This window comes from Solea senegalensis, linkage group LG2, assembly GCF_019176455.1.
Source record: "Solea senegalensis isolate Sse05_10M linkage group LG2, IFAPA_SoseM_1, whole genome shotgun sequence".
In the NCBI taxonomy this organism is placed as follows: domain Eukaryota; kingdom Metazoa; phylum Chordata; class Actinopteri; order Pleuronectiformes; family Soleidae; genus Solea; species Solea senegalensis.
The window spans coordinates 27,326,048-27,348,948 of NC_058022.1; the positions used below are offsets into that span (position 1 = coordinate 27,326,048).

Sequence of the window (22,901 nt, forward strand, 5' to 3'; positions counted from 1 at the left end):
TCAATTCCATGTCACAGCGTCACCTTTTACAAACAAATTGGCACTCGCAAACTACACTTTGTGAATTCACTTCAACATTTATTAAACCGATGAAAGTTCAAATAAAAGATTTTCAGTGTTTGTGGAAGGTTCCACAGTTATCAGGTGTGGGTATCGTGATTGGATATATAAAAAGAGCATCTGTGGAAACAAGGATGGGTCAAGTCCCACCATTTTGTGGCAAACTTCTTTGCCTTCATGCAAATTGTTCCATAATATAATTTCACCTGATGATGGAGTGTCAAAGTGTTTTATTCACCTTTAGTATTTAGCACTGGCCACCTTCTTCCCTCCCTTTTCTTGTAAACTTGGTGTGTCAGTTACACGCTTGTTAATTAAGTATTTGAGTTTTTCACCTTCACCCTCTTGTCAGTACACGTTATTTTGACAAAAATACAGGGGACAATTTCGGTGTGAAAAAGCCAGAGGCAGAAAACGTTGCTGAATGTGCATGAACATCAAGCCCTCAGGTTGCCATGTCCACGAAATGCAATTACGCGAAAAGGAGCCCATCATTCAGTTTCACACAAAAAGATTGCAGAGCTCTCTGAGCCTCCGCTCGTCCTTGACCCTTTTCTCTGTTAAATAAAGGTTCAAGTTCATTTGGAGACAACACATTTTAGACTTAATTGTCCTAACTTTTCTGAAAACGGGCCATGCAATTACCGCGATAATGAACACCAGATTTGGCTCACCTGCACATAGAGATATTCAAACGCCACGGCGTCTCTGCGGAGCAGCTCCACCGGGTCCCTCGGCACGAAGCTGATTCTGAAGAAACACTTCATCTTGTCAGAGCCGGATCTCTGGGTCACCTGAGAGTCACAGGAGCAGGAGGCGGCGAGGGAGTAAAAAAAGGAGGTGCAAGTCGGTAAATGATGCCTCGTGTAAAATGATGCATGTATTATATATTAACTGTGTAACAGATGGTAATAAAAGGATAAAAAGTCTTTTTGAGGAATGATTATGTGTAGATGGGAGTATTTTTTTGTTACCCAGTGATGGTCTAAGCCCAAGAGGGACGCTCATGTTTATTAGAGTAAAGAGTATATTTTATCAAGTGTGTTGAAGAAGAACATTCATCCAACGTCGTGGCACACGCGGAGCTTGAACTGTGTGGTATGAATATTAAAACTGTCCTTTGTCATCCCTGCAACCTCATTAGAATGTAGCGGACACTGTGTGTGTGTGTGTGTGTGAATGAGAGTGTGTGTGCGTGTGTGTGTGGGAGGATAGGTGTAATGTGAGCTGTCACCCCTGGTGTGCCAGTGCTGATAAATTGACACTGGGGTCCAAATGCAGCCTGAATGCTGAGTATGTCTGTGTATGTTTGTGTGTCAGACAGCAACTCGGTAAACACAGCGAATGGGAAGAAGAGAAAACCTTTCGCCTTTACCTGAGTAAGCATCTCCTGCTCGTGCAGGAGAAGCAATTTGCTTCCAGAGCTTTCCATCCTCTGTTCCAACATGAGGGAGAAGTGCTCGATGCATTTGATTGACAGCTTCTCTTGCAGGGTCAGAATCACATCCTGGGAGAACAAAACAACACAACATCAATCATAAAATAGTTGTCATGTTGACTTTGAACTAATACATATTTAAGCTTGCTGTGCAAATGATCACAATATGATTACAATACATGTTTTTTTTTTGCACCCGGAAAACTACGTCCGCACCTTGATGGAGGTACTGCTGTCGAAGCGGAAAGACTTTGTCTGCCCGTTCTCCAGGTAAACCTTCAAGACGTTTGGCATGAACAGAAGAGAGTTGTCCTTCACTGGGTTCTGGTGGGAAATAAATAAATAAAAGATGCGGCACAGCAGTGCTCACTTTCGACAGAAGACGTGTGAAGGCTTTAACGCATGTAACAGATTCATCAACGTAACAGTGATTAAATTATCTGTCTGTCACACTGAGCTGTCTGTCTTATGAGGCAAGTGGCAACCATCTGGCACTGCCCATATAGGTCATACATATACATGAGTGTGTGTGTGTGTGTGTGTGTGTGTGTGTGTGTGTGTGTGCAAAACTCACTGGAACCTGGCCATTTATGATCACCTCCTCTGCAAAGCGCACTTTGACTGGATTGGACTTGAGCATGGCTTTCTTGGCTGCACTGATGAACGCTGATTTCGGGGACTGAGAGTCAGCCGTCCCAAAAAGAGAGATGGAAATGTGGGTGGGTGGGGTGGTGTGGTGTCGGGTAGAAGAAAGAGAGAGAGAGAGAGAGAGACAGATGGAGGAAGACTTGGTCAAATATAGAAGAAATAAAATGATTTGACTGTCAGAAAGTCACTTTACATTTCCTGAAACTGGGAAAAAGGGAAGAGAAACACAATCCAAGTGCAATGTGACATGAATTTAAGAACTAAACTAAAAGAAACACATTATTTAATCTCCCTTTGATGGAAAATGCTGGTGTTTTTCCTATTAATTTTAATTTCCAGAAACATTGTCTTGGAAAGGTGGAAACTAAAAATGTGCTTAGTCATTTCTGAAAGAGCCAGCAAACAGGTGTAAAGTCAATTTTCGGTCACGGATTAAGGCTCGGTTATGGCTTTTGAGTATTTACATTAATGTCACATTGACTCACAACAGTCTCCATGGTAACACGGTCTATCATGGACTTTGTTCAGGAGCTTTTCATCAGGTTATTTGATCTTCTACAACTTTTTGACCTTGTTTAAAAGGATTTATATATATATGTATATATTTGTATATATAAGTTATTTTCAACACTTAAATACAATCAGTTCATTGACTCTTTAATATAATTCTTTTGAACAAAGGTCAATCCAGAATATCATTATTCTTTAAATGCATGATTTTATGTTTTCAAGGACAGACGGCGTCCTTATGGAGCTGAATTTATTCGTCAGGATAATATTTGCAAATGGTAGCAATAATAACATTCCCGAAATGAGACACGGAACATTACTCATCATCATGACTGTGTTTTTTTTTCCTCTGGTCATTATATGAAGGATTGAATTGTGAGTTAATGGATTGTTTAGTGAACTGAGGTAAAAGGAGATTTCACCATTATCAGCAATTTAAAAAAAAAAAACCTCAGAACAACAACAGAGATGGAAAACAATTTGAACTCCAAAATGAAGAAGAAGAAGCTATTTGTAAGACAGGATCGACTCACAGGATAGGGCTGGACAACAGTCAGCATGATGGATTCTTTGCAGCTTCTGAAACAAGAACAGCAAATCACGGAGTCAACAAAACCGTCAGCAAACAACAAGAGCGATGAAACGACAATGGCAGACGAGCGACGACGGGAACTTGATTAGCTTTGCTGAAATGAAATGACTTGCCTCTGGCAATCACCATATACAAAAAGAATATAATTAAAACTGCTGAAGAAGAACTCTTAATCATATCATCTGAACATTTCAAACGTACTGTATATGTGCTTTAGCCATTGTCTGTAGTGGAAAGCATCACTAAAACATTCATTTAAAAGTAATGTATTAGTTAATGGTAATAAAACACTTTTTTCCTCTTCCTGTTACGCTCAGACTATATCTTGTGTGTAACATTTAGTTTTTTTTTTTGTTTGTTTTTACTACGAAATAACACTTTCTGAACACACTTTTTTTTTTTTTTTTTTTTTTTTAACAATCCGCAGTCTCACCAGTAGATATAACTAATTGTTACACACTAGACCTTTAAAAGCACATTATGTTTTAATGCTGAACATGATCCTGCTCCAGGCAATAGACAAGATAATTATTTACAGATTTATAGGTTTCATAAGGTTTATTATATCATAGTCCGTTCACCCCAATGAGTCCAGGAGGGATATCTTGCCATAGATTGAATTTCTTAGCCTTAACTAAGAGGTAAAAACACATATTTTATTATGAGTGAGCTGGCCTTTTAAAGTTTAGGCAGATAAGGTTGTGTCAGCTGAGATTGATGCCAATACCTCGCAATGTCCCAGAGGTTTTGATGTGTATCTACCTGACCAGGTCGATGACCCGTTCTCTTGGAGCTGAGCTGACAGGCTCATCATTAATCATGATGATCTCATCGCCTGGCAACAGCTTCCCCTCTGATGGGCCACCTACACACACACACACACACACGTGCAAATAAGCCACAGCTGATCAAAACACTGCTCTTCCAAAGCAGCAGGTTTGTCACCATGCAACATTAACATTGTGTGTTTTCCTCCTGCTGCATAAAATGCACAAAATAAGCATTCTCTTTTTTTGGCTTGACGCTCTAAAGAGTGCATTCATTAGTTCAGTTGCCTGCTTTCAATTCAGCACTGATTGATTATTGATATGCCTAAAATCTGTGTCTGTGCAGCCATTCGAGCTGACGGCTGACATGAGGACAGAAGCGTGGCTTTGACAGTAATTCAGTAATCAGCCAATTTACCAGAATAAACAATTTGTCCAGGAAAAAACAAAACAAAAATACTGTTCCGCTAATACAGTCTGCACAGTGTAGTGTGAGCTAATGAAATCACATAAAATAAGTATACGTTATTTTGGATTTGGATGGAAAAAAATCTTTATATATATATATATATATATATATATCAAATGTCAAACATTGTATAAAATACATGTGCATAGTGAAACTTTTAGATATAACAAGGCAATTAAAGAAGATTTTGCTTTTTCTTCATTTTAAACTTGAGGATTTCATACAACATCTGAGACAGCTGAGTGCAAACCCCTACCTGGCGTGACGGAGCGGACCACCACCGGTTTCTCACTGCCCGCCACAAAGCCGAAGCCCAGGACTGGGTCACGTCTCATCTCTACTAGGCGAGGGGCAGGGGGGACGCCATCCAGGTGAACCTCCTCCAGGGAACTGCTCTGTGACACTTGGCTGGAAAATACAGCAAAGAACAGGAACACTGAGGCACAGCCTCGAATAAACAGAAAATATCCTTCTTATTGACCCCTTGAGAGAAATTCTGGCGACAAATGAATAGATTTTATGCATATAAATATAGATTTATTCAATTAAAAGTACAGAAGTGACTCACATAATCCAGTTTGTTTACATACAAACGTGTTCGACTTGCTGAATGAAGCTCAAAGTGCACATTCAATTTCAAACAACTGAATTGGAAAAGGCCTCATAGTTTTAACCTGGATAGAAAACATTAAACCTGAAATGAACTATTTTATCTCCACATCTGTTCATAAATCAGAGTGTTGGCTGAGGTTTGGCCATTAGCACAACATTCTAGCCACTTATAAAACAGAGCACAGCTCCTCCGTTCATTAAGAATTTTAAATGCGGAACTGATTTGCCTCTTGCATCCATATTAAAGTCTGCGTCTAAAGTAGTGACCATTTGAACACATCGCCAATTTTAAATGTTGAATTTATTGTATTTTCCCTGCCGTCTCCCTTGTATCTTTCACCTCATATATGCTCTGTCTGAGGGAGTGATAATAAAACAGGGCAGCAATTTAATGTGAGACCAGTGTAGGTTAACATCGGTAGAGGTTTATACTGTCCTTTTCTCTGCCTTATATCAAGTAACTGAGGATGAGAGCACCACTAAAACATAATGCACCATATTAGATTACACCGAGACACAGAGAATGTGCCTGTGCCTGTTAATTAAGAAGTGAAATACACTTTCGCCGAGGTTAACTCACTCTCTTTGTCTCTATTCCTCCCTCCCTCTCTCAAAAAGCTTCCTTGGCAGTCCTTGCTTTCTCTCCTGTGTCTATTGTTACCTGGCCAACAGCCCTCCCGTTTCTTGTTCTGCCTCTACTGTCCATATGGACGAGCACATGAATTTCCTGCCTCATCTATTCTAACCTCTACACTCGCACAAGATGTTTTATGTCTTTGTTCCATTCTGGCGTCCCTCACTAGACACTGAAACTAGAAACTTCTTCATGTTTTCGGCTAATAAACAACCTGTGTAGCCTCACCCCTGGATATTTATCGAGTTTTTACAACAGACATATACCTGCGGCTTTAAATCTGTTCAGATGATGAAAAATGTTCCAACCATCGAGGACATAACGTTATCCCCCAACCAATCCAGATCAGTCTCAATCTCTGCCCCGCCTCCCATCTTCTTTTCCTCTTGTGCTTTCTCATTCTCTCTCTCTCTCTCTCTCATTAATGCATTGCTCTGTATTGTACATAGGACGCAGAAATCTCAAACTAAATCTGTCTGTACTGAAGCGTGTTCCAATCTGCGATGCTGCCGGCTCATCTTCCCTGTCAGGGTTGCTGGGGTTTAATCCCTCAGGAAGGCAGAGGGTGGATGTCAGAAGGTCAGAGCAAAGCTGGAAACAAAGGGTCAAATGGAACACAGAGTGCCATCGCTGGGTTCAGGTCGCAGACCGCTAAATGTTAAGGTTTCTACCGTTCTGTTCAAATCAGTCCTAAATGTCATGAGGTGTTTGAAGTCACATGAGAAAAGTTTAGAGGTCAGGTAGTGATAAATGACCGAATCACAGGGAGAAATGCTGCCACTAAAAATGATCTTATGTAAATATGCAAAACATATTGCAATACATCGAATAATGACGATATCCTGCATATAATTTACTATAACAGCTGCTTTATTGACCTTTAAATAGTCCAGTGTGTAAGATTTTGTGACACCTAATTGTGAGAGTGCAAAGGACTAATGTCAGTGAATGTCAATGGAACTACGGTGGCCTTCACATACCAGAAAGGGTGTCATTTATCTTTGTATTCTTAGTAAGCCCCTAAAGGGCTAATAAGGCTACGTAAACCAGGCCTTTTTCTTATTTTAAAGTAATCATTCATTTACAAACTTTACACTGCAAGGACAATACAAGGTGACCTCTGCTGCCACCCACTGACATTATTCCGTACTGCACCTTAAGCAACGTCTATGTCTCAGGACTACCATCACAGCATGTGCTGCCGAATCAATTCAGATGTACGCTATCAGCGAGCTTCACCTCATGATATTCTGCTGTATGGACTTTTTCAAGCCACAGACTTAAAATAGACGAGTGTGCCTCCTGGGAGAAATGTTGGGCTCATGCCAGACATTCATAATGAGTCAATAAAGGACTTTGATAAAAATGTAATTCAGTGTACAGAAGCATGTGAGAGTTGCATAAAAAGCTTAGCAAATTTAATCTACTCTTGGCAACCAACCAGTGATCATAAACCATAAACTGCGGGGCACTCTCTCAGATGCTCCAAACGGGACAGAAGATCCAAGGCAATCTTTTCATCTCTGAGAGGCTCCACCCGTACTATTACATTTACACTTGCGAGAAGCAAAAATGGCGAAAAAGTACATTCATATGCGCAAGGAAGACTTGTGGCGTGTTTATGCTACTCACCCAGACTATATAAAAAGCATCTTTAGAGTTTACAAACGTACAACTTTTCAAACTCTGCTGGGGATAAACAGAATGTATGTGCTTTGAAATGAAAACGTAAGAGTGTGGATACACAGCATGTGCTGTGCCTCTTAAAACTTCAAACCGTACACTCGTGAACATTGTTGCTCAAGGCAAAAACCATGTCTTTTGCTCATCTCTGCAAGTTTTATAGCACTGAACAAACCCTTGAATTCATTTAACTTAATGTAAACAGACATTCCCCTTACTCACTCAGGAAAAAAGTATGGTATCTTATATATATATATATATATATATGTATATATACATATATATATATGAGATATATATATATATATATATATATATATAACTGTCCTGTCAGGCGTGTGAGTGCTCCAGCAGAGAGTAGCACTCAGAACCCCGCTCCATCATATTAGAGATGGTTAGGGGAGTTATCCGTCCAGTGCCGTTAAATAAATCATTGGCTTTACTCACTCTCTTTCCATCTCTCCCCTTTCTTTCTCTCTCTCTCTCTCTCCGTCTCACAGAAATCCAATTGTCACACTCAATCACGGCCTCAAAAGCCATCAGCTTTTCTCTCGGAACAAAGCCACGGAGCCTGAACCGTCAGCCTTGTTATATTTGACTCCTCTGTCATGAGGGAAGGGGGATTGTTAATAGGGGAGTGACAAAGAGTAGGGACGGGGCAGAGAAGACAAGAGATTAAAGCTTAAAAAAAGGGGGAATAAAATGGGGAAATAGTTCCACAAGTAGGGTAGGAAGTCTGTGTGAGAGAGTAATGATGCAAATTAAAGCATGTCCACAAGAAAATGCACTATTATTCAATTACTTGAGAGGCAGCATAATAGCAGATTGGGGGAAGTGACGTCAAGGGGTGGGAAGCAGGGAAGAGAATAGAAAGAAAGTGAAGAAAGTAGAAGTAGATATAAGGAAGACTCTGCAGGAAAAGGGAGAGGAACATATGATAAATGAAGCTGCTGCAGGCTCCTACATTCTGAGATTAGTGCACGTTCCATAACCACAATACAAGAATATTAATAAGGTTATGGCCACCAGAGAAATCGGCAGAAAGCCTGTGTTTACATGTCGCTGGATTCATAGGGTCCTCTTTGCCAAATCACAATGCCAGGCCAACGTGGGGATTTGCTGTGTTTACCTGGCGTAAGGGTTTCTTCGACACGGACTGCACATGCAGCTCTGATGCAAAATAACCAGGCCGTGGAAAGAGAGAGGCGGATGAAACAAAAATAAAAGAAACACTGGCTCATAAAAGTGATAGTGATTACACAGCCGTATTTGCATTTCGAGCCATTTTATTCCCATTTCCCAGCAGCCTGGGATTTGATTTGGTGTTTGCTGTGTCATGATAACCTAAACTTGAAAAACATGGTACCATTAGAGCACCGCTTTATGAGGAGCTTTCACTATGATTCATAATTATGCTAAACAGACAATAAATCTGCACTGTAATTCTCCAGTGGCCTGTGTTCTAACCAGATTCGACTGCAGAAACTGTTTGATTGCTGGGTGTTTACGATCATACGTACTTGGTGAGGCAGTCGCGCTCATCTCTGGTGCTGCTCATGCTGTCCCAGCTGTACGGAGGCCCATGCAGTCCGGCCCACGTGCCAAAGCTCGGAGGTGGCCAGCCTGATGTCTTGTTCTTATGGCTGAAAGATCAAAAGAGGGAAAAATAACCTTGATCATCATTTGTGTTCAAGAAAGTTTGTTAAAGAAAATGACTCGGAATTGTGAATTCACTTGATTCAGGTGTAGCTTTAGCTTTAGCTTTAGAAATCGTCTCCGCAATGTGTGTTCATTTTGTTCGGATTTGTGCTCGTCTTTGGGTACGTGCTTAAGGATACAGAAAAAACCCTTAAGAAATCATATCCTCCTTGTTTGTTTTAGGGATAAGCCAGTACAGTACTCAGAACAGGTATTGGTCAAATATTGGTCAAAAATCACATGTCTAGATGGATATATTGAATTGAATTGAATTGAATTGAATTGAATTGAATTGAATTGAATTGAATTGAATTGAATTGAATTGACTTTATTCCTCCCCCAAGGGGGAAACACACATTCACCACAGCTCAGTTGTGAAGAGAATAGAATAAAAATAAGAATAATAATAATAAAATATATATATATATATAATAAAATAAGATTAAAAAAGAACAATAGAGTGCAATAGTGAGAACATTTCAAAAAATAAAAAGTTACAGAGATAAGAAATTACACTCTAATATAGAGTAGTTATCAGATATAGAGTAGTTATCAGTAGTTATCAGTTATCAGTAGTTATATTGGACAACAACAGTAAAGGCATAATAAATGAAAGTTGCTTTTATAAAAGCAAGCATTTAAAATGACAGGAAAACAAAGAGGCTGAACAAACAGAACTGCATCAAAGGTGAATTCATGAAATGTTGAACTTTCTAAAGATCACGAGTGACGCTCTCCCCAGCTCTGCTTAGATTACTGTTGCTCACACTCTCTGCGTGTGGTGTGCAGTGTGAAACGGCACATGCTTAGTGCAATTGACCGTGGTCCAATTCTGGCTCATTGGCTCCATAGATAGGCAATCAATGGCTGTGGGTACGGTCAGTTGCTCTGCGAAATTGTGTGCATGCGTGTGTGCGGTGAGAAAGAATTATGATGCCACTAGGTTTTGAGAAAAGTAAAAAGCTCAAATGTGGCATCAGAGGGTGGATTATAGGGAAAAAACAGTGACACACTTCCGTACCAGGGATACGAGTGTTCACGTTCATGGAGAAAAAATGAAATCCAAGTTTGCTACAGTAGCTGCACAGATGGACTCTCAAACTAACTTCACCTTCAGGTAGTTAAATCTACCAGGAATGATATTCAACACAACGCCACAAAAAACAATCACAAATGCTACAAAAGATCAAGCCAGAGAAAAGAGTGCATTTAAGCATCTGTGTCCTTCCTCGTCGTGTTTCATCAAGACCAGCTCACTCTCTCTGACCTCACATCTGTGACAAGCAAGCTGATGCAAAGCTACAGGATTAACAAAATGATTGCCGGGTTTTCGGTGCAAAAATCGGACTAATATTCCCGCCACGCAGTATATTCTCTCAGCCTCTGCAGGACATCGGGAGTTACAGTTTTAGCTCTGGACTAGAAATTCTTAAAATAAGTGAAAACGCATACTAGATGAGGATGTCATCGCCGTAAGAATCCAGCCGATCGATCCCCATGTTCTGCTCTTGATGGGTTGAATACATCACTCATGTCATAGCTTCCACTGAGGGAGAATTGAAATGGTCCTTCAACGCTCACAAAAAAGCAGCTGATGTTGAAGTCCTCCTCAGAAGCATTTCAACACCCTCTCGAATTATGACTCCTCTCAATTCTGCCGCCATCCGACACTTGTGTCTCTGCTGATCTTCAGTCATCCACGGAATCATCAGAACAGCTTCACTGGCACTTCAGAATCACAATGAGGGCCACTTGTGATACAAATACAAAGAGACCGTGGTGTTAGCGGACGTGTGGATCTCCAGTGTGTAGCCTGACGTTCATCTGTTTTTGTCATTGTGCTGCTGCTGCTGCTGCTGCTGCTGCCGAAAGCAGCTTTGGTCCAAACTGAACTAAACTGCCGTGGCCTTCCCTCCTTTATCCCATAATCCTTCTCATCACAGAGAAAACAAATCCACGCTGTGTGTGTGTGTGTGTGTGTGAAAGAGAGAGAGAGGGAGAGAGAGAATATGAGTCTCTGTGCGAGTGTGCATGTGGGTGTGTGTGGAGTAAGAGGATTTTCAGGGAGAAACAACGTGGAAACAGGGCTCCATCTCAGAGCTGGTGTCAAACAGGGGAAAGCAGAAGAGAAAATTGCCTCATAAAGTTCATGAAGGTAGCATTATTATTTCATTTATATTCACTTTCTTCTTCCGGCAGAAAAAAACCTCACAAAACCAAACAATCATTTGAGTAAATAAGACAAATGAAGAATTCTCTAAGGATCTTGATGTTTTTTTGAACAAACTTTATAAATGACTGTCCAGTTTTTCACATTTGGACCAAACCTATGCCTTTGCCCCTATAAGGTTTCATTCATCAAGACACATTTTAAGTCATAATTTATCATGAAATATAAGACAGTTGTTTCCTTTTTGCGTGACAGTTCTTTGCTCCTTTATTAGTGCATAGCACACGTCTATATGAGAGATTTCTACGCCAATTCAAGCACAAATACAGGAACACTGACATCCCAACACAACCCAACTTTATGAGCACAGTTTACGAAAGGTGTTTTCCCCTGTTTTCCTTTCCCTTTAACGTACCAGGAACCTAAAAACAGACATTCAAAAGCAGCAACGGGGCTGCTTTTGCTGAAAATGTCACTGTATTGACTTTTTCTTTTCTTTTTAAAAAGTACCTCTTTCTTTTAAACTGATCCATTTGTGCTTCTCTCCAAAACTCCACCTCTTGGGATGGATTTCTGACAGTCATTCGCTCTACTTCTAACACTAAAGCTATTACATTATAAAATGGGGTGACATGAGGTTAGGACAAAAGTAAGAGGACACCTTGATGACTTAATGTCTTAACCCTCCATTAACCCTTAACTGTCACTTAAAGCTGCAGTATGTTGAATAAATGAATAGCTTTATTCATACAAATACAATCCATATCAATTTCAATCTTTCATTTATTCATTCAAAATTTACAAACAACCATTATGCTAACATTCCCCACACCTGCCCAACATGCTGAAGTCTATGTCCTGAGGGTTTATCCTCTGTGGATCATGAGTGTCTGGACCAGATTTTGTTGCAATTCAACAAATATTTGAGGACAGGTGTTAGACATTGTAGTTGGCAGTAAATTAGTCCTGATGCACTACGTTAAAGGGATATTAGCTGAAGTTTTCCCAATACTTGCTCTGTCGATAAAAACCCATCGAGCCAGATTGATTAATCACAGCTCGTCCTTCACTGACTGCCATTACAGACTTTGACCACCCAGTCTGTTTTATTAGGTTGTTTGAAACACACACACACACACACACACACACACAACCACGTCATGCATTCAGTTAAACCAGAAAATATTTCCCCACATGGCGGATAAACATCCATCCTTATTTGTTTTCATGGTTGGTGGTTACCAGAGCCAGTCAGCATGTTTTTTTGCTGCATCATATGTCAAACCTTGCTATCACAGAGAGCAGTGGAGCCAGCTGGCACTGACGCGGCTGCCCAGCCTCCACATGCTCCACTCAGCAACAAGGCACAGCCCCAAACACTTGTCTCCTCTTGGTTCTCTTCTACTGCAGCTTTGATTGTGATTGCTAGTGTCCAGTATAACATAATCCACCTCAGAGCTCAGCATATAGGCCTCGAGTACCACATAAGCACTGCCCTGTTTTTGTTGTACATCAGTGTACATTGCATGTGAACAGTAAATATGACTGTGATTGGCTTTTCTGGAGGATTCGACAACGTGGCCTTCATCTGACTGTCTTCATAGCAAGGAAAGCCAGGGGCAGAGCAGGATCTGAGTAACGCAGACGCGTCTGCTTTTCAATTCAGAGTATGAATCAGCTGAAATGAGATTTAAATAAGAAGCTGCAGCAGTACAAAAGGTCCTGCCTCAAAACTGAGGCTGTTTAAAAGACAGTCTAGCCAATAAATCTGCAAAATATTAATTCCACTAGAATCATTCACTCATTTTACACTCAGCTACACAGTCGTCATTCCCAGGACAGAGTCAGTGCCCACATATTTATTTGTTTTTCCGGCCTTTTACTCAAGGTTTATTAAATACCACACGGTTAAAATGAATATGTAATTCATTTGTTAAACATTTATCGGTTGGAAATGGCTGACTTACTTGTCCAAATCACATTAGGTGTTGGAAATATTGCAGTAAACTGTCTGAAAAGTTAACTTGGCAAATATTAATTTAACCATAATTCCACAGGAATCTTAATGAGTTTTCTCTCCTATTAAAAGATCAGTCCCACAGTTTGCCGCAAAAGCTGTGGAAACCTCAAAGACGTGCAAGTGATGTCGAGCATAAGTAAAATGTAAATTAGTGTCTGGGTCACCTTCTTCTCCTTCATCAACTTTAACATGTAAATTAAGCCTGCATTAAACAGCCATGCTCATTCTCAGTCTTTCACCATCAGACTGATGTTAGGACTTATTTCCGAATCTTCAAAGTGAGTGTGAGGCCCTATCACCTCGAATACAAAGTCACATACACGCGGAGAAACGCTCAATGGGTCAAGTTAATCTCCAGGTATAATTTGAAGATGGTTTTGACTAATTTGCCGTCAAAATTTGTTTGTAAAGGTGGGTCAGGACATGTCTGACCGAGGATGAACATGATTCCCAACCATACGTCACTTGAAAGATTCAAATTCCCACTCACCACAACACATACACTGCTATCCTCATACAGCTAAGTCGACTTTCATTTCAGTTTGGAGGATTATTTGATGTATATACTTATGCCAATATCTCCTAACCACATTCTTCTGAGATGAACGAGCCTGTAAAGTAATGAAAAAGTTAAACATTGCTTCTTCCACAACAATTTGAATGACTGTGAGTTGAGTTAATTTGTCATGAAAAACAAAAAGGCTAATGTCCCTGCACCAAAGTGATTAAACAAACAAACTAATATGTTATATTGATGTTGATATTTGTTGATTTCATAACCAAGTGGCTAAATCCATAGCACACACACACCAAAAAAAATGAACTGCACACTCATTGGTCTCAGTGACACGGAAACAAGCCCACGGTGAAGGAGTCAATTAAAAGCTCACCCTAAAAAGCTTGTCCTTACAAAGTCATTGAAGGAGGGAAGCCAGGGAGACGCTTGATTTAGGCTGTCACTCAGCAGATTTCAGCACCACGGTCAGCTCCATTCTTTGTCTACGCGGCTTCTTTCGGGCGGGGGAACTGAACAGTGTGAGCAATATGCACACAAAATACCAGGCTCTGTCACTGTGTAAAGCCAACTATATCAATCACAGCTGTCCAAGTCACAGTGTGCGCTCCAACTGCAGTGAAGCTCCCACACAGGACGACGGGTCATTAGAATCCCCTCAGACAAACTTTGTAAACTCATGCACTGCAGGCTGCCGGGCCAGACTCACTGTGTCCTAGCACACACACACACATCTGCACAGTGACTGTCCTTAGCTGCACCATTAATGCCATTTAAAGGACTGAAACAAGTGCATGTTGAAATGTCACATTTAGGGGAGAGCAGCATTTTGTTGGTTGGAACAAGAGGTGCAGCGATTATTTGTAAGATACCAGAATATAATATGCAACCTTTACCAGAGGTGGAAAGCAATGAATTATATTTACCTGCATTACTTTAATTGAGTAGGTTTTTTGTGTACTTTTTTACTTAAGTATATTTTTTGGAAGTACTATACTTCACTACATTTTAAATTGCTTGAGGAAAAAAATGTTTTGACCCATTTTGACTGATACATTATATGTCTACATAGTTTATTTTGTCAGCACTTTAATTTGTAAAGGTTTGCCTTTAATTAAAAACAACTCATGTGAGATGTGTGTCCCCTTGTCCTTTTTGCACGACACAAGAAAGTAAGAGTAATTAAGTAACTTTTACCCTGAGTACATTTTAAACAAGCTACTTTTTTTTTACTTTAACTTGAGTACACTTTAGATCAGTACTTTTACTTGTAGTTAAGTAAAAAAAAAAAAAACCTCTTTGGTTTCGCGCACAGTACTGGAAGACATCACCAGAAGTTACGCACTGCAGCTTTAATTATGGAGTAATTCATTTAAAAATAAAAATAAATCCATAAACCATTAGTGAAGGCATCTCATATTTGTTCTGACACAAGTGTTGGCCTTTAGAAGCTAGTGTTTGTATGTCACAGCTTTGATTGACAGGATTGCTATTGTGATGAAAGTGCGGGAGCTGAAACAACAATCAATAAATACCATGACCCCAATAATACTATATGAGGTCATGCTTGTTTAGCTATTCATATTACTTTAGATATACTACCTTTTGTCTTTAAATATTGTACATACGGAAAATGCTTGCCTCATGTAGATGATGAATGTTTCCATCTGTGACAAGTCAATAGGTATAGGTCATGAAAAGCTTCACTCCTACCAAGACAAGACAAGACTTCCCTTTCTCTTTCATATTTGTTTACAAGCTGCCAATGTGTGACATACTGTTGGTCTCTGCTGTATCAGTACCAGCATCATTAGGCCTGAAACACTTTACAGTGTTGCTCTCCAACCTTTGTGGCACAGCGGTGCGTCTCAGTGGGACAACACAGTCCACGGCACACAGCATTGATTCTCGGTAAATGTCACACAAAGCCCCGCAGTTCCAGCCGGACTGGAAACACAAAGGGCAACAGAGCATGTTTTTAAACTGTGTTTTTACAAGGTGGATGGATGATGGATTGTTTATGTTTATGTTGCTGTGGTTGAAGCAAGGATGTCCAGATGTGGCAGTTGAAACTAACCGCTCTTGGCAAACATACACAGATTTTTCTATTTGTAGGATTGTATCCACCACTGTTACTCACTGAACTCCATCAATGAATCTCGGAACAAGCTCTAATGGACAAGCTAATGCAAGACTACAAATGAATTGATGAATATTCAATTAGAAAATAAATTGTCAATCAGTTTGAGTGTTTTTTTAAACAATTAATACAAGCTCTCAGATTGCTTTAGCCTCTTAAATGTGAGCATTTTCTGGTTTATATGCAATCATCACACAAGAAACCATTTAAACTGAGTAATTTTTGTTTTGTGAACAAAACAAGACATTTGAAAGCATCAGTTGGAGGTTTAGGAAACAGTGATCAACATGTTTCTGACATTTTATGGACCAAACAACTAAGTGACTAAATAATCCACAGATTAATCGATTATAGAAATACTGGTTAGTTAAATTAAAGACATGTGAACCTCCAGGGAGAGTTATAAACTCTTACTCACCATTTATGACACAACATCTGGGAATTAAATCATGGCTAAAATGTTGCTTTTCAGGATTGGGGGGGTTTCACTATCACTCCATTTCTAGCTGGTTGACTGTACTGGCGCGACGTAATGACAACCAAGCATTGACTCGCTCCATCTGTTCGGTTCAAGTCAACCGGAAAAGTTAAAGAAAGAGCACAGCATATGAACATTAGCAGCATTTGTGTGTGTGTGTGTATGCACGCATGAATGCTACACTGCTTTTGTCACTGGGGGGGTGGGTGCGTTCGCTTCACGTCAAAAGATAGAGGCGGGAAAACATCACATTCGACATCTGCGGCGAACGTCGAAAGTGTAATTCAGCGGGCTATAAATAGCACAGCCGAACAAGCGTCGCTAAACGCTCCTCAAATAAGATTACACAGGAGGATGTGATCATCAGAATAAATGAGGGACCCTTATGCTCTTGTCTTTGCTTCTTGAATCCTAATGTAGGAATGAAATCCTCTCAGTGCCCTATGCTAATGCAGCCAAGAAAGAAAGAAAGAAGTCACTATTGAGTGTCTTCTGGGAAACTTTGAAAATGTATGTCATGTTTGTACAGAATATACTTCAAATGCTTTAAATTAATAAATGCAATTTTACTGCAAACAGCTGGATGCACCACTTCCTAAGGAGATCTGAGCTCCAATGTGCTTTATATTAACATGTTTCATTGCATCCAGAAACGTACAGTACCGCCCATATGCACAGTATGTGGTTCCCTGCAGACCCGTGACACTGCAGCTAACGTGGAGAAATTGAAATTCTAGTAAAAGTTATTAATTCATCTGCAAACATGGAACCTGACATTGCAAATAAAAATTATGAATGAGTAGTGTAGTATTTGTTTTTTTTAGATGGCCACAAAACCTATACAGACCAAATTTGCCCGAACATAAATAACAAGATATAAGATATTTTAGAAAAAGTCAAGGTCCCATGAGATTACTCTCAAAATTAATAGTACTACTATGCAAAATTGTGAAAATACATGGGTAGTTGCAGTATCATGGTCATTTAGAGTTAACTGTATGGTTCCTACATTGGAAAAATATAGCAATATAGCTTTGTATGTATCTGTTATCTGATTTGTTTATCACTTCCCAGTTCTTGATTTGTGAATGGTGCCTAATCAGGTCCATCAACAGTAATAGAGTATGTAAGAGGGCATATCTATAGCACGTTTGGTGCCTCGTTATGTTTATGAGGTGATTTCTGATGTCATAACACTGTTCATAATTCCTATTTAAATGAAACGGGTTCAGTTATTTGGAGTGATAACTAAATCCGTGAAAGAGCAGGTTTTAGACTCTTGACCTCCCTCCTGTTTTCAGTTACAAGTCAGGTTTTTACATGTCTGCCAGTGTGTGTGTGTGTGTGTGTGTGTGTGTGTGTGTGTGTAATTGCTGTAGGCAGGGTTTACAGTGCAGTGTGGCTCTGAGAATGCACAGTGGCACTTAAGTATTATGTGACAGCATCTGGAGCAGAACTAATCCCCCCACTCGCCTGTTTAGCAAACAGATGTATCAGCACACAGACCGTCATCTACATTCAATTTCAGGCACTGTTTCGACCAACTTTCTTCCAGTTTACTCATCAACCCCTCAACTATTCCTATTGGCGATGCGAGAATGCAAGCGTCTGAAAGTTGAGTTTAATTCACTATTCCCCCAACAAATGCAAATCATAAAATCATGTTCTCAACCCAAACATCGCCGGCAACGCTAAAGAAAATAAATACAATTTCAGTGGCATTAAAGTTGAATGAAAAGGATTCATGTTTGATTCATTTGTTCCTCCGTGCTTTCTCCCTGCCAACTTTAGTGTGAGAGTGAAAGAATATAAAATTCAAGAGGCAGAAGATATTTTTAACATCCCTTCTGTCCTACAACCAACAATTTGCTCCCCTATATGTTATAAAAGCGAGTCCTCGCGATCAATTATTGAGCGTGCACTTTGGAAAGGAGAGTGTACAGTTTGCGAAACATCCACCTCCTTCATGCATCACTTGTTTTTACCTGATCGAGGAAAGATTTGAATGTGATTAATTAAAAATAACATAGCTCTGGAGAGGATGTAATGAGAGCGAAAAAGGACAAAAGCACCCACGTAGCTTGCATTGTGTTACCAAATGGGGGGACCAGCAGCAGCAGTAATGGCAAATGATACAGAGGTGGAGGTCAAAGATACAGAACATTGAGACCAGTGATGTCCAATAAATGGAACTTGGTCTGTGCTACACTGTTTTTGTTTTATGAGCAGCACACTTAATGTTCACATTTAGTTGGTACTGTAGAGACAAATGGTCTTAACTTGGATAGGTATTAAAATACACAGATTTGTCTTTTTTATGAAACAGAAAAAATAGAATTCATCACATTAATACCATTGCACGCACACACACACACGCACACACACACACAGGTTTGCTCATCTATTATTCTTGGGACAATACACTGACTTCCATTCATTTGGACAGCATAAACAAAGTGCTTGGGATAGGTTTTGGTCCAGGTTTCGGTCTCGGAGGGACTACTGGTCCTGATAAGGTTAGTGTTTGTGGCAGAAAAGGTCCTAAAGAGGTATTTAATATGAACACACACACACACACACACACACACACACACACTCCCTTTCATTTTTTGCTTAATACTGTAATTCTGAAATATAATTTACCTCAATACTAGAGATGTATGACTGTAGGCAGCTGCCAACTCATTATAGAGTTGACTGTGGCGTTGGTATAAAGTAAAAACTTAGGAGAGACAATCGGTCACAGGAGTGACTCATCTTGGGATACATGGGTGATTTTGGTGCCTTTGTTCTCAGGGATTGTTCCAGGGATTCAACCTCAAGCCAAACTCCATTACACGCCCTGTTATGATGAGCATTAAGGAAAGAACGAGAGGCGGCCGCATCAGCACATGCAAAACGTTTTAAATGAAAACGTCCACGGTCATCATGTGGTTACAGCGTGGTAGTTAAAAGCCTATGAACCTGAGTCTCTTAATAATGCACCGCTGAATAATACATGACGAAACGCGAACAGAGGGAAGAACATGCTTCATGTCAAGTGCACGGTGGTGTAGTGGTTAGTAGCGGTCAGCACGGTTGCCTCCGGTTTCCTCCCACCATCATCGTTGTTTAATTTGACAATAAAAACAATAAATATATAATTTTTAAAACACGAAAAGTGACTCAATAAGTCCCCTTTTTATTCGATCTTTGATGAGGTGAAATCTGAATTCCAGTGTGTGCCCTGTTTGAGATTCATAAGATAATTTGGAGCATCATTTTGGAGATGAGGCTGCTTGTTTCTCTGTAGTGCAGACAAGGGAAGGAGGTCTGACAGAAACAAAATGGCTTTTTCGCTTAATTTTCAAATGAATCTCGTCAAAAGGGCACAAGGCAAGGAACATGTCGTGCAATGTTTCTGCATTAGCTTGTGTGAGAGATCACTGAAATTATGTGTAATCATGACAACACAGAATATATTGGTCTTTGCAGGGAAATGAATTAGAACAGATTGAATGGCTGATTGCACTACATTTTAGACCTGGCATATTTTCTCAGACAAGGAGTGAGAATGATTTGTCTTTTTTATTTATTCTGCTACTGTGGCTTCACAAGTGAAAAAAAATGCGAAAAACAGAAGTAGTTTATTTTGGCATTCTGACACAGTGAAAAGCCACATCAGTGTCAATATAGCAGATGAATCGTCTATAAATTACAGGCAGCGGATAGATACACAGACAGGTGGATGGATGTGCTGCTGTCGTACACTATAACAGACAGTGATAAGTGTGATTTCATTTCATAGACTAAATGGAACAGCCAACAGTGTCCTCACACTGTCAGCCCCTCCTGCACTGATCACCCACCAAATCCCTTAGGAGGATTATCCAGACACAAATCAAGAAAATCGTGCAACTTTAAGGGTTAAGGGCAGAGAATGAGAAAGAGAGAAATGGAGTGAGGGATGGCTACATGTCATCCGCGCGGGCGACATAACCCAGTCAGTGAATATTCTGAACACAAGAGACATTCAAGAACAATATAGCCATCTAATGTGCCGTTACACGTCCTGTGTATGAATCAGTGACATTTCATGGTGACACTGCAGAATGGAATAAAAGGAGGCCTCCTCCAAGCCAACAGAAAGATGGATTTCTACCACATCTGTGTCATCGACTGTATAAAAATAAAGGATGGAGTCTTCCAGTTTACAAAGTGAAGCATCAGAAGTAGGATGACAGTAGAAGTTAGCCACCAGGAGGCAACTAAACAGGCAGCTAAATCATCTAAATCATCAACTACAATAAACGATACATCATAGCACCATGGTTCTCAAATTGTGGTAAATCAGAAATACTGTTCTATTGTATATACCAGGGTATGTGAGAGAATTTGGACCGTAGGAAATGAAACATATAACAAAATAAAAATCATCGTCTCTTTCCATCTTTATCCAATTTCACTATACCAGTGTATGATGTATATGTGAGGAAGAGGAGGATGAGAGAGCAAATTATCTTATTGGGAATAAATCTGCCTCCTGTCAAAGGTCCATGACTGACTTTGCTCGGCCTATTTACACCGCTGTATTTTAACATTGGGTGATAATGGTGTTACTTCGAGAGCTCAATATTTTCTCTGGTTGTATTTTGTGTACCATATTTTTGGTATTTTGAGGATGTCATAGCATGAGTGGCCGATAGCTATCATTGTGCCTGGTTGCGTGTGAAATCTGTGAAAGTCCAGTTTGTCGCCGCTCAAATCTACATTGTATAAGCTTCCGCTTGAACGCAGGCTCTGGCTGGTTTCTCTGTTCAGGCTGCTCGAGAGATACGGCAGTGCAAGATGGTGGCCTCCTTAAAGCAAAGCCCCTGCCAAAAGTATATATAAAAGGCTTATTCTGGGGCCTATTTATGGACAAAACAAAGCAATACCACCGTAAATCGTGGGGGCAGTAGAGTCAATGCCGTCATCGCCATCGATCTCTCTCATCGGCTCCACCAGCGAGTAATATTCCACACTATTGGGACGACTTACATTAAGCGGTCTTACAGTCCACCGCCACTAAATCTGCTTGCGTTTCAGTCTATTTTGGATCAAGCACAATAAAAATAACCCTTTTTAATGGTTTGCCATGTTTGTTGACGGCCGCAACTTGGTACCCGGCACTGCCCTCTAGAGGAAGTACTGTGTAAACGTCCATACCAATAAACTTAATAGAAGCACAGAGGTATCGTGAAAAATGGAGCATGAATGGGACTTAATGCTACAAAAACCCTTTACATAATACTTTGGGTATATGACAAGGTTGGTGGGTTAGCATGATAATAATATGCTATGCTACACATTTTCTTTACCACTACATTTTTAGTGACGGGGTGCTGCAAATCACAGAGGTTACGACTTGTCAGATGGTTCTCAGTACACAATGGAACTTTGCCCTATAAAGTAGCAGCATGCATTGGCACAAAGCAGAAGGCAATTTGGCATATGTTACTGTAATCTGATATTCAGAGCACAAACAAGCCCTGCTGGCCGACACCGAAGCCAAGATTTTTTTACCCAACAACAAACACTGACGGAGCCTTTGTGTTTAGGATGCACAGAGCATGAGAAATGAAGAAGATCGGCTGATTTAATGTTTCCAGAAACAGATCGCAGGTGCATCTCACCTGCCGCACCTCTTACAACGAATGATTTAGTAAAAGCATTAAAAGATGATGGTGATCCATAACTTGTCATTAAACTTTATGATGGAGCTATTCGCAAACAGAGGGCTCCTTAATTGTAAGACTCGTCTAGATAAACTCCAGCCATCTGGGTACAAGCTATAGGTGCCACTGCGTAACTCACTGGTGCCTGTTAGCAACACTACACCGCTATTTATTTTCACCATGTTACAGTCTGTTGACAACAAATGAAGCTACATGTGAATATGTGTGAACATTATAACTGGCTGTGACACATAAGGGGAAGGACAAATGGTTTAAAAGACGGGGGATGAGGAAGTCAAATAAGGATTAAAGGGTGACACAATATATTAATATTTCTTTTTTTAAACGAGAAAATTGTCATGTGACAGGGTTTCCATAGACCATAAATGCAAACACACACTTTTTTGGCTGTGAATTGTGAAATGTTTGATGTCATTTTGGACCATATGGATGGCTTGTTCCAAACCTAGGATGTAATGGTTTATTCCCATAGGAACACATGAACACCAGCCATACTGGACCATTGTCATGGTAACAATAATAAAAAAACACTGAGGACAGTTGCAGTAAGGTTGTGTTTCTGCGCAAAAACTGCAAGTTTAAGTTTAGATAAAAGACAGTGGTTTAGGGTAAAAATAAGATCTTTTATAGCTGTTGTCGTGGATACAGAAATACATGGTTACATTTGTGGAAGGATGGTGAATGTGATTATTGGTTTTACATTGGAAACAAGCAGCACTGTCCTGTGCCCAGTCAGCCATCTGACACAACT

General features: G+C 40.1%; 1 protein-coding gene across 4 annotated transcripts in view; it reads right to left on the minus strand.

Annotated features, from left to right (window-relative positions):
• Positions 1-22,901, minus strand: part of LOC122786037 (FERM and PDZ domain-containing protein 4-like) — a 58,196-nt gene that overhangs the window by 10,427 nt on the left and 24,868 nt on the right. For 3 of the 4 annotated variants that reach the window (XM_044052039.1, XM_044052055.1, XM_044052064.1), the window contains 8 exons: positions 8,934-9,056; positions 4,741-4,892; positions 4,011-4,113; positions 3,190-3,235; positions 2,073-2,177; positions 1,715-1,822; positions 1,436-1,567; positions 735-854 (listed from right to left, as the gene is read on the minus strand). In XM_044052039.1, the coding sequence (XP_043907974.1) occupies positions 735-854; positions 1,436-1,567; positions 1,715-1,822; positions 2,073-2,177; positions 3,190-3,235; positions 4,011-4,113; positions 4,741-4,892; positions 8,934-9,056 (889 nt within the window). Of the gene's footprint in view, positions 1-734; positions 855-1,435; positions 1,568-1,714; positions 1,823-2,072; positions 2,178-3,189; positions 3,236-4,010; positions 4,114-4,740; positions 4,893-8,933; positions 9,057-10,563; positions 10,963-22,901 lie in introns of those variants that run through there. The other variant, XM_044052049.1, reaches the window with a different exon arrangement.